Consider the following 12,194-nt stretch of genomic DNA (forward strand, 5'->3'; position numbering starts at 1 on the left):
ACCCTTGATAATTTATAAATTATTATTTTGTCATATCTTATACTGTCCGACGGCTCCCTTCACCCACTTTTCTGTTGTCCGGACACTTGAGATTTCACTTCCTTCAGTTCTTAAGTTTGAGAAATGCCAGCATATTCTTCCCTTTTGTTTTGCTAACTACGGGTTCATTATAATTCTTTAAGTTATTTTCTTAAGCTCCCTTTGAAATCTTATGTCAGCTCCTTTACTCCATCATTTCCTCCCATTATGCTTTAGCTACTCAACATTCCAAAGAAAGTATCAGTCCTTTCTGACATTCAATTTGGTCTTGTTCTTTCTTTTTAATGACCTTTTCCTGTCCCGTCTTCAAGTGTGATGTCCTTAATGTCATATTATAATTCTTCTGATCCTCAGCCACTATTGTGCAATGCATCAAGTCTGTTCTTGAGAAGGTCTCGAAATCCAAGTGGAATATACGCAAGGTTGTCTTTTGGTTCATGTGAACTGGTTTAAATTTTATTCAGCTTCCACTTGACCTTGCATAAGAACAATTGATAACTTGTTTCATAGTTAGCATTGTTCTGACTGATAATATTGAGCTTCTTCATCATCTGTTTGATTTTTGTATATTCCATCCAGGGAGGTGCATGTGTGTAGTCGAAAAGTGGTCTTTGCCACGAATAACTCATTGGTTTTACAAAATTGTATCATGTGATCTTTGACATAGTTTCTATCACCAAGGCTATATTTTCTAGCTAGCTACCAATTCCTTTTCTTTGTTTCAACTCTTGCATTCTAATCATTTCATTTTTACACCTTCCATTTTTCCTAAATTCAGACTTTGTACATTCCACATTCTGATTATTAATAAATATTCAGTTATTTCTTCTCGCTTTGAGTCTTACCCCATCCGCAAATGAAGGTCCTAAAAACTGTACTCTATTCACTCATTAAGGTCAACTGCATTTTGAGGAGACAACTCTCCCCTAGTCGTAGTTTGAGTGGCCCATCTTCCAGCAGTATATATTCCATGCTATTCGTTTTTACTGGCCAATATTCTCACAAGTAGACCTCCAAGTCCTTCTTCCTAGTCTGCCTTAGTCTGGAGCATCTACTGAGATGTGTCCGCCATGAATGACCCTACTGGCTTTTGAAATACTAGTGGCAAAGCTTCCAGCAGTATGCAAGCCACACAGTAGACAAACTGACAGAAGAGGGGTGGCTGATAATCCTATAACCTGGTCATTGTCAATATCAGGGAAAGCGGTGATGCTCCAACATTAAAGATCTCCTCATGACCAAAGAAATGCAGTCATGAGACAGTGGAAGCAGGGAAAGGGTACCCTTTGGCAAATTGTTTTGTATTGTACTTATGTCTTAGGCAACATGACCATTCTCTAGGGAGTTGTCACCAGATAATTTATAACATGTTTAGGTAGTTGGTTTTTTTAATACATACATCATTTTATTGGGGGCTCTTACAGCTCTTATAACAATCCATACATCAATGGTATCAAGCACATTTGTATATATGTTGCCATAATCATTTTCAAAATATTTTCTTTCTACTTAGGCCCTTGGTATCAGATCTTCTCCCCTCCCCCACTTCCATGCCTCCCACCCTTGTGAACGCTTGATAAATTATAAATTTTTATTATTTTCATATCTTACACCATCCACTGTCTCCTTTCACCCACTTTTCTGCTGTTCATCCCCCTGAGGAGTGGTAGCTTTTACATGTGTGTGAAAATGAAAGAAAGAAAAAATAATAAATGGATAAAGTGCTCAGCAAAAGAAAGAAAGAGGCAATTTCCCTGACCTAACTTGTTGGGTCACAGAACCCGCCCGGGGGCTCAAGATGCTCCTGTCCCTTTCTCTGCTCTCCCCTCCGTCCTGGGAGTTCTTTCCCTCAATAAAATCTTTCTCAACTTCAAAAAAAAAAAAAGAAAGAAAGAAATACCACCCCTGGGACATTTATCTATACTGCTTCTTGAAAAAATTAAATGTCTCCCAACCTTCAGTGCACCACACCATGGACAATCATGCAGCTCACCTAGCAGGCAGCAGGGCACAACGCGTGGGCTACACCAGAAGGACTTAACATAGAGGCCCTGCTGAATGAACTGAATCTTACCTCGAAGCTGCCTGAACCCTTGGACTGAGGGCTGGGGTACTTGAGTGGAATAGGAAGCAGAATGTGGTCACCCCAGGATTGTGGAAGTGGTAGTCATGGGACTTTGTGGGGAACCCCGGCTTGGTGGGTGGGTGATGGGAGGAGACCCAGGATCATCATGCATGTAGTGCCGCAGTACCCACCCTGCAGTGACTCAACAGGTTTGGGATCCATTGAACAGGAATCTACACTTGGGGGAGTTAGCTAGGAAGATCCCCCCTGGCATCAACCCCCATACTTGGGGTCAACAGAGCACAATCAAATGAGTCATCGAACTGTGGAGGAGTAAAACTCAGTTGGGTTGCAGCTCAAGATGAAACAGTACTCGCATAGACCCCTCATACCGACAGTGTTTGGAGTGCCGGGTCATTGGGAAATTGATGCTGCTAATATTGAAATAAGCATATACCCCAGAAGGGTGATTGACAATGCTCTGCTTCTTTGTTTTTAATGGAGTTTTGCTTTCTTGCTTGTAGCTTGCTTTTTAGCAATTTTCTTTCTTCTCTTTTTGGGTGTGTGTATTCCAGTCCTTTGGTTGCTGATTGGCTTAGGGCTGCTAATATTATAGGATGCAGTTAATATTACAGGCTTGTGTGGTAGTTACATAATCTGGTGTCAACTTGAGGCTATTAAGAATGATGGGGTGGATTTTAGCCTGTCAATCAGGTTGCAGCTTGATGACCTCAATTGGAGGCGCTATGAAGATAAATAGCTCACTGGAGACCAGACCCACACTCTCTGTTTCATCTTCCTGTTGATAAGACACTTGGAGCTACGCTGATGGAACCAGAGCCCTGGAGCTGGAAGAACCACACAGAGACCACCACCAGCACTGAGATGCTTCCACTGCCACTGGATCCATAAGACTTTCCACCCACTGGCCTGTGATCTTCCACTGCATGCGTTGCATGAGTCTGAAGAGGAATTTATAGACTGATATTGGACATGTGGGCTAATATTGGACTTATGGACTTGATCTGGACTGGGCTGGAATGTTTTCTTAATATAGAATTACTCTTTGATATAAAGCTCTCTCTTATACACATATGAGTGTCTATGAATTTGTTTCTCTAGTCAACCCGGACTAACACAGCTTGTGATTTTGTCCTATCAGACCCGCCAAAGTAAACCTGAGACATGCAAACCCCATGGAAAAGCAGATGGAGTCTGGGCTCCTACTTAACCCAATTGAAGAACACTTAGTTATAATACAATATGGCCCTGCTTGATACTCACCTTCATGGAAGGATCACTGAAGATAAGGATGGTGCAGCAAATGTGGTGAAGAAAGTAGATAGTGCCCAGGTAGCAATCAAAATAGTGTCTGGGGTCTTAAAGGTGTATATTTAAACAAGCAGTGATCTAAGCAAGGAATCAACTAAATCCACGCAGAAGAAGATGTGTGATCCAAAGATGACAATTAAAAAATTAGAATATGACAAAGAGAAAGGTATTAGAGCTAAAATTATGAACACCCAATTAGAGAAGGCTATTGAGGACAGTGGGAGCCCAAAACCCATCTGCAGAGTATATAGTCAAACTGAGCCACTGGCAGATCCATTCTAGCCACAGGCAAGAGTCTTGAACAACCTTGCTGCCAGGCAGAGACCATTGTAATCTTGATTATGCTGGATCAAACTCAGTGCTTGGCTAGTTGACATCCCTATAGAGCTAAGCTGAATTTGGTCCGGGTGCAGTATTTCTTACTTGTTTCATGACAGAAATTTCTTCTCTAGCTTTTGGAATGTTGATGAGGATCTTTTCTTTCTTACTCATTATTTGTATTTTAGTCTTTATATTATTATTTTTCCTTACCACCTTATTTTGAATTTGGTTTATATTGTTTCTGTAGGGTTTCCCAATTTGTGAGCCACTGGAGGAGTGGATGCAGAGTGATAATAACTGATACAGGGGTTGATCAGGGATGCAAGGGTGGGAGTGGGTGATAGGGAGGGAAGGGGGATTTCAGGAGTAGGAAATGAAGACAGGAGCGGGAGAGGGTACTAAAGCTGACTGTGATTGCACAACTCATTTATTTATTTTTTTGGAATTCATTTTAAAGGTGATTTAACCATGGGGGAGTGGGAATGTTCTAAAATTGATATGGTAATGAATGTACAATTCTCCTCAATATGATTAAGCAATTAAACTATTAAAGTATATGCTATGTAAAGTATGTGCAGAAAAAAATTATACCAATAAAACTGTTCAAAAATTTAAAAAAAGACCAAAGGGGGTGAGGGAACAAATGTCTTTATTAAGGTAACAATCCTGGCCTAATTTAGCCACAATTTAATCATCTTTGACAGCAGATCATCAAATTGCTAAATAAAAAGCCCGTCTCAAAAAAAAAAAGCCCGTCTCATTCAAGTTGTATGGCTGGATGACCTTTTTCTCACTCATGACTGCCTGTACTTCTTTTCATAGCCTTGCAAGGGCCCACCCAACAGTCTTTTCAGCTGCTCTTTGGGCTAGATAAGGAGATTCTTTGTCTCCTTAGTGCTTGCCTCTGACTGATCTCTTCTTCCCACTACCCTCAGTCCCCTAGCCCGTTAGATCCCGAGACAACCTGACTCTCTTCACTGAGGGCTAAGAGGGCAAAAAAGCCAAGGATGAAATCCCCATGGCCTCTTGATTGTAGACCTCACATTACTCAACCACCACTCTTCACTGCATGCCAGACTTCCAAAGTTCAGCACAAGAATTTGGCTTGTAACCCACTGACTAGCACTCACATTTTATTATTTTAATGTGCATGTGCATGTCTAGCAAGAAAGTAAACTCCTCCATAGAGCATAGATCCTACAAACCCTGTTATCTTCTACCAGCCCCAATTCACACATTTGTGTCATTTGTTGGCCCCAGAAGACATTTACCAGGATACCCTTGGGGATACCAGTCGCCATCGAGAAATGTGACCCATTGGGTTTTCAAGGCTGGGACCGTTTGAAGTAGATCAGATCTTTCTTCCAAGATGCCTCTGAACGGTTCAAACTGCCAACCTCTTGGATAGTAGTCAAGCGCTGTTGGATAGTAGTCGAGCGCTGTTGTTAGTGGTCAATGGGTCCGTCCCAACCCTTGGTAACCCCATGTGTAAGAGCAGAATGACTACGTAGGGTTTTCACGACTGTGAGCTTTCAGAAGCAGGTGACCAGGCCTGTCTCTCTAGGCACCTCTGGGCAGTTCCGAACCACCAACCTTTCAGCTAGTAATTGAAGGCTTAATTATTTGTGCCACCCAGGCAGTCACTATTCGTGGAAATAGAAATGACAATGTGAAACACACAACTTTCCTCCAGTTCTTTAATGCTTCTAACCCCCCCCCCCCCACCCCTCCACTATCATGACCCCAATTCTACCTTACAAATCTGGCTAGACCAGAGCATGTACACTGGTACAGATAAGAGCTCACAACACAGGGAATCCAGGACAGATAAACCCCTCAGGACCAATAATGAAAGTAGCAATACAAAGAGGGTAAGGGGAAGGTGGGGGGAGAAAGGGGGAACCAATCACAATGATCTACATATAACCCCTCCAAGGGAACCGACAACAGAAAAGTAGGTGAAGGGAGACATCAGTCAGTGTAAGACATGAAAAAATAATAATTTTTAAAAGGGTTCATGGGGGTGTGGGGAGGGGGAATGAGCTGATACCAAGGGCTCAAGTAAAACAAAGAAAATGTTTTGAAAATGATAATGGCAACCATGTACAAATGTGCTGGACACAATGGATGTATATATGGATTGTGTTAAGAGCTGTATGAGCCCCCAATAAAATGATTTTTTAAGTGACAATTTAAGGCTGGCCATTCAGTTATCTGATGAGTTTGAGATGGGGAGTTCTTAAAGCTAACAGTTCTGTTGCCCAATCTTGGACACTGCTCTCTAGCCCTGTTTGTGTGTTATTTTTGGACCTCGGTGAGCTACCACGGTATTCCAGCCAGGGTGAATTATTCTCATTCCAAGATCTCAGAATGTTAACATCTTCTTTAACAAATGGCGAGAGCCATAAGGAAATTGATTTAGAATGAATATTTTCGCAAGCAGAATGGCTCCCATGTTGCCAGTAAATGCCAAGGCTAATAATACTTCTCTCTCGGCTTGATGTTCACAGGCTGAATGAGCTCTTTGAGCCATAACAATGGTTAACTTCACAGGCTCAGTTTCTGAGTGGAAATTAAGAGCTCTTGGCACTAAAGCCTCCCCCCTCTCTACCTTATGCAGGTTGGAATATTCCTTATGAGTTCAATGAATCTGACTTGAGGATCAGTATGCGGCAGACGCAGATGTTTCTGAATGAATACAAGGAGGTGCCATTTGATGCTCTGATCTACCTGACAGGTAACACACCAACATCATGCTCTATGGTCCTGCTCATTTGCTCTGATCACCATTCATTTATTTCCTCATTCAATCAGTGAACATTGAGTTTTTACTAAGTACTAATCACGATGCTCGAGATGGTGAAACAGCACGGTCACTAAGATAGACCCCATACCTTCAAGTGTCTCACAGTGTAGAAAGGGAGATACAAATACAAAGAGAGAAAGTGAGAACGCAGTGATAAGCTCAACAAGAGAAACGCTGAAAAGAGGAAAGGTAGCACAGTGACTAAGTCTCTGGAGAGAAGTAGGGGAGGGACAATGAGGACCATGGAAATCTCCCTGAAGGCAGACCAAAGGGATTTTAAGGAATGACTGGGAGTTTGACCAAGTAAAGAAAGTGGGGGAGAGGTCACAATAAGCAAGAGGAAGACAACATTGGCCAGCAGATAGGACCTTGAGGTTGAACCAGGACTTGCTGTGTTGAGTGAGTTACAACAACCCACCAGCAAGCATTTATTAGTTACCTAATATGTGCTAGTATGCAGTAGAAGCCCATTGCCTTCTACTCTCTTCCAAATCATAGCAACCTCATAAGACAGCATGGAACTACCCCATAGGGTTTCCAAGACTGTAATCTGTGCAGAAGTGGACTGCTCCATCCTTCTCTAGAAAAGTGTTTGGGGAGTCCAAACCTCTCACCTTTCTATTAACAGCAGCTGAGCACTTCACCACTATGCCACCAGGGCACCAGAGTCCAGAGTAGAAAAGAATGTCTAAAACATGGTCCCTGTGCACACAATGGTAGATATGTGCACACCTGTGTTCAATAACAGCATTATTTAAAATAGCAAAAAGATGTAAACCTAAGTGCCCATCAGTAGATGATGGATAAGCAAACTATAGTATACACACAAAGGGGTGCTATGTAATGTTAAAAAATAACAAGAAATCCACCAAGCATCTCATAACACAGATACACCTGGAGGACATTATGCTGAGTGAAATAAATGAGTCACAAGAGGACAAATATTGTATGTGACCACTAATTTAGAAAGTCAAGAACAGGCTTATACACAGAAAGACACAGTTCTTTGATGGTGACGAGATATGAAAGGGAAGGTAGAGAAAAATATGTAACTAGAGAGACGTATTAACTTAGGTGTAGAAACTGTAATATGAAACAAGAAGGAGGACAGCAGAATTATTTGCAATTGTATTTGTTCCTTTTGGTGCATCTAATTTCTAATATAGTTAGCATGCATTATTTTGTAGCGATCATAATACCAAAGTAAAACATTGTAAACTGAGGATGGTTTGTTTCAGCAATCCTGTGTCCCAGCAGATCTCCCTAGTAAGAGGCATTCCCTGTTTCAGTTTAAAGACCAAGTTCATGATGACCTTCTCTGTACTCAACGTCTACCTCTGCTGGCCCTCCGCAGGGGAATGTAATTATGGAGGCAGAGTCACTGATGACAAAGACAGGCGTCTTCTGATGTCTCTTCTGTCCACGTTCTACTGCAAGGAAATTGAGAAGGACAACTACAGTCTCGCACCTGGAAACATTTACTATATCCCTCCCCACGGCAACTATCAGGTGAGGGGTTGGGGAAGATGGCCTCTCTATCTTCAAGGAGGGGTTCCATAGTCTCGGTAGAGTTGGGGCTACAATGTAGCCCAGGAAAGTCAGGGGTAGTCTTGGCCAAGTGTAGCCAAGCCAGCCTCTGTGGACTCTGACTTGGATCCATAACTGATTTATAATATTTCAAAAAGTCTATAAAAGAGACTGTCATTATGCATATTCTGTAATTAATGCTGAGTATTTGGTAGACAAAGGTTTTCAAATTATGGGGTTCATCTGAAAGAACAGGGAAGAATGGTTAAGCCCAAACCTTCTGCTACTTAAAAACAAAGCTTCAGAAGGTAGAAAAATAAGAGAAAGAAAAACTGGATGGGAATGAGAATGGGCAGAGTAAAAAAAAAGATGTAAAAGATAAATGAAAGGAGCTAACTTTTATTGAGCACCTGTTGTGTGCCAAAGCCTTATTCCTTTGTAATCTTCCCATTTACAGATAAGGAAACTGGGATTTCAGAGGCATTGGGTGACTAGCTCAAGGATACATAGTTTGCGAGGGAGCTAGGATCCAGACCCAGTTCTGTCTAATTCCAAAGTCAGGACTCCTGAGCAGGGAAGATACAGGATTGGAAAGAAGATAGCTACTCAGCCCCATCTGCCTTCACATCCACTGCCCAGTAAACTATCTGAAGAAGAGCCTGGAATAGCTTCCCCCAGCTTAAATGGGAGGGAGGGATTCCGGGAAAGAGTTGGGCTATAGAAACAATATATTCCTGCTTGGTTTGGGCCCAGGCAAGCTCTGAATTATTTGTAAGATCCCAGGGAACCCACCTTTATGTCAACTGGAGGTTTTCTTTGCAGTCCTACATCGAGTATCTTAGGGGCCTCCCCATCACCTCTCACCCAGAAGTGTTTGGTCTCCATGAAAATGCTGACATCACCAAGGACAACCAAGAAACCAACCAGCTGTTTCAGGGGGTGCTGCTGACCCTCCCTAGGCAGTCAGCAGGGAGTGGCAAGTCTTCTCAGGTAACCGGACTTAGGGGCAAGAGGCAGAACTCTGTTTCCCAGCAGCTTTCTATGGGCATAGAGGATTGCGGGTGATGATCCAGAAGGCAGAGAAAGAGAGTCCTGGCAGAGCCCCCAAGGAAAGTGATTTGCTCTTGCTGCTCAGTCTTTAAATGCAGTGCTGACGGGGGAAGGTGGGATCAAACCAGTGCCATTGTGGAGATTCCAGGTGTATGGGGGGTGAGGGGTGGGAGGGGTGGGGGTGGGGTGGCAATCCAGGACTTGGAAGGCAGGGCTGCTGAGGAGAGCGCCTCCTTGGCATTCATCCTAATTTTCCAAAGGGCAGGGGTGGGAAGTTTGCAGATTCAGACTCTTGTTTCCAAAATTTCAGCTCTTCTTATACAACCTTCATGGTTTTGGCTAATCCATATATTCCTATACTACATCTACATAATATTTTAAAAAGTAGCTATGTTGCTTAAAGACATTTACCTATAAATGAAATAGACAGCACTGTCGTAAAGTGGAAAACCAATCTAGACAGTCATAATAGCCACAAAGGAAAATGAACATGGAACAGTTATTCATTTCTCCCCTAGTGAGGCTCCAGGCTGAAGCCTCTGAGCTGAGGTCTTGGTCTCTTATTGTTCCAAGGGGAAGCTTAGCAAGTGTTAGCAGAACAAGCAAACAAACTAAAAACTCACTTCCGTTGAATAAATCCCGAATTCTAGTGACTCTGTAGGCTTCTGAAGCTTTAAGTCTATGAGAGCAGAAAGCCTCGTCTTTTGCCCACAGAGTGGATTTTGGGTTTCAGCTAGTGTTATAGGGCTCTTAACTGAGAAATGGTTGGAGAACTCTTGAGAGGACTGAAAGGAAAAAGGTGGCCAAAACTTGGAACAGGAGAAACTTCTTTCACCATGTGATTCAACATCCTTGAACCACCTACAACCATTTCCGGTACCTCTAGTGGAACCAGTCCACACTTTGTCAAACACTGACCTAGTCTAACCTGCTCAGCCAACAAACTAGAAGGGGGCAAACACCTGGGAGAATAAGTGACCCAGTTTAATTGGTTCATAACATCACATGCAGAGCCAGCCCCAAAAGAGCAGTGCCTCCTGATTCTCAGTTTACCCCATTCACTTCCATCTCCCTTTCAAGCCACACCCACTCGCTCCAGCCCATCTCGGTACTGGATTTACCTCCTTGGTTCCTTGCTTTGGTTCATAGTGCCACAGATAGTCAAAGGGATGAAGGTTAAACCAGCCGGACTGGTGTGACTCAGTTGACGGTGGAAATTCCCCCATGGGGGGGGGGGGGGGGCAGGGGAGGCTCCAGAAGCACCGAGCACAGAATGGCAGCACTCACCCATTCTCCCACATGTCCCTGTTCTTTCTCATCCCCAAACTTGCCTGCCGCCCTACCCACGTGGAGTCCAGCGCCTGGGGCTTTTCTTGCTTCCGTGCTGAAGAATAGCCTGGCCTCTGCCTTCGTGTCACTGGGCACCGAGTTCCGTCTGTGCTAGGAGTTGGGGAGGTTGTGGGCGGTTCCCACATGCAGAGTTCTGCCAGGTTTAGCAGTGCCTTGAAGGGCCCCTGCATGAGCAGGAAGCCCCCTGCCTAACCCACAGTGTTGCTCCAGGCGTGAGGACAGGGATCTCTGTGCTCTGCCTTTGTGCTGCCTGGGCTAAGGGATGATCTCTCCACGGCAGGCAGGGATAGGGGGTGTCTGCTGCCACCTGAGGGTTTCCTTTCTCACGCTCTTCTCCCTGCTCTCAACATCAAGGAAGTGGTGGAGGAGCTGGCTCAGGACATACTTTCTAAGCTTCCAATGGACTTTGACCTGGAAGTGGTCATGAAGCTGTACCCGGTGGTCTATGAGGAGTCAATGAACACCGTCCTGAGGCAGGAGCTCATCAGATTCAACAGGTGGGCTGGATACTCGTGAGGGCCCCATCTAATTAATGGGCAGCAGAGGTAGACACGCAAGTGATTACTGTGTCAAGGAAGGGGTTTGCTCCATTACATAGGGCCATCCCCAGCAGATGGGGGTGGGGGTGGTGAATCACTGCTGTTCATTCTTTCCCACACTGGCAAACAATAATACAATAGAAATAATCGTTCGAGCCACTTTCAGTGAAACCTTAGTGCCATGTGTTTCCAAGCACTATGTATGCTATCTCACACTGCACAATCTTTTGAAATATGAACAGTTACCAGTCCTCCCACTACCACCATCATACACATTAAAAAACTGAAACCAAGTGGTTAAATAACTTGCCCAAAGTCACACAGTCGTGCAAAGGCAGAAAGGCGTTTCAACCTAGGTAGTCTGATTCAGAACCAATGCACTTAGCCAATATGCAAAATAAAGATGAAAATAGAGAGGATTTCTCCCCGTTGCCTCTGCCATAGAGGACTGAAAGGGTTTTGTGGGTTAGCTGTGGGACTAAGTGTCTCAAGTCTTCTATTCTAGCTTTTCCTCATTTCTCCCTCAGTTACTACAGCATAGATTGTAGTGGAGTCATTTTGATCTTATTTCGCTAGACAGAACTAAGAGGGTCCCCAAGACGGTCTTGTTCAAATGAGGAAACGGAGACTCAAAGTGGATTCAGCTGTCAAATGCCTTAGGGTTAGGGCTAGGGCTGGAGGTCATCACTTCCGCAAGTTCTTGCTCTACTAGATCCTCTGTGTTTTGCTATTTCCATTTGGCTTCATGGGATCATTGCTCAGTGTAGGGACACCTCGGCTAGAACTTCGTGGCTTTCCTAGTTTTAGGCTTATTCTGTAGCACGGAAAGACAGAACCAAAGCCTCATCTAGCCTGGAGCCAGAAGAACTAGATGGTGGCTGGCCACCACGCTTCACTGTCCTAACCAGAGATGCAAGCCAAAGAGCCTACATAGAATGGAGAACAAAACTCAAATTCCTAAAAAAAAAAGGTCAATCTTAAGGAGTCATATAAACTAGAGGAATCCCCAAGGTTATCTCTCTAAGATACCCTGTGAACTTGCAGCTGAAGCCATTCCCGAAGGTCAAAGATAACCTCTCATCCAAATAATAGATTGGCTTGTAAAGTAAACAATACTACCCTTGAGTATTATGCTAAATAAATATAGGAGACCAAATGGCCAAAT

At 43.6% G+C, this 12,194-nt stretch overlaps 1 protein-coding gene across 1 annotated transcript in view; it reads left to right on the forward strand.

Annotated features, from left to right (window-relative positions):
- The window catches only part of DNAH3 (dynein axonemal heavy chain 3), a 210,881-nt gene that overhangs the window by 190,406 nt on the left and 8,281 nt on the right, over nucleotides 1–12,194 (forward strand). Inside the window, exons 55-58 of the mRNA XM_030884374.2 lie at nucleotides 6,378–6,494; nucleotides 7,918–8,072; nucleotides 8,913–9,080; nucleotides 10,845–10,987. Of these exons, the coding sequence (XP_030740234.2) occupies nucleotides 6,378–6,494; nucleotides 7,918–8,072; nucleotides 8,913–9,080; nucleotides 10,845–10,987 (583 nt within the window). The remainder of the gene's footprint in view (nucleotides 1–6,377; nucleotides 6,495–7,917; nucleotides 8,073–8,912; nucleotides 9,081–10,844; nucleotides 10,988–12,194) is intronic.

This window comes from Echinops telfairi, unplaced genomic scaffold (assembly GCF_000313985.2).
Source record: "Echinops telfairi isolate 266 unplaced genomic scaffold, ASM31398v2 ScPeMD7_5;HRSCAF=22, whole genome shotgun sequence".
NCBI classification, from domain to species: Eukaryota; Metazoa; Chordata; class Mammalia; order Afrosoricida; family Tenrecidae; genus Echinops; species Echinops telfairi.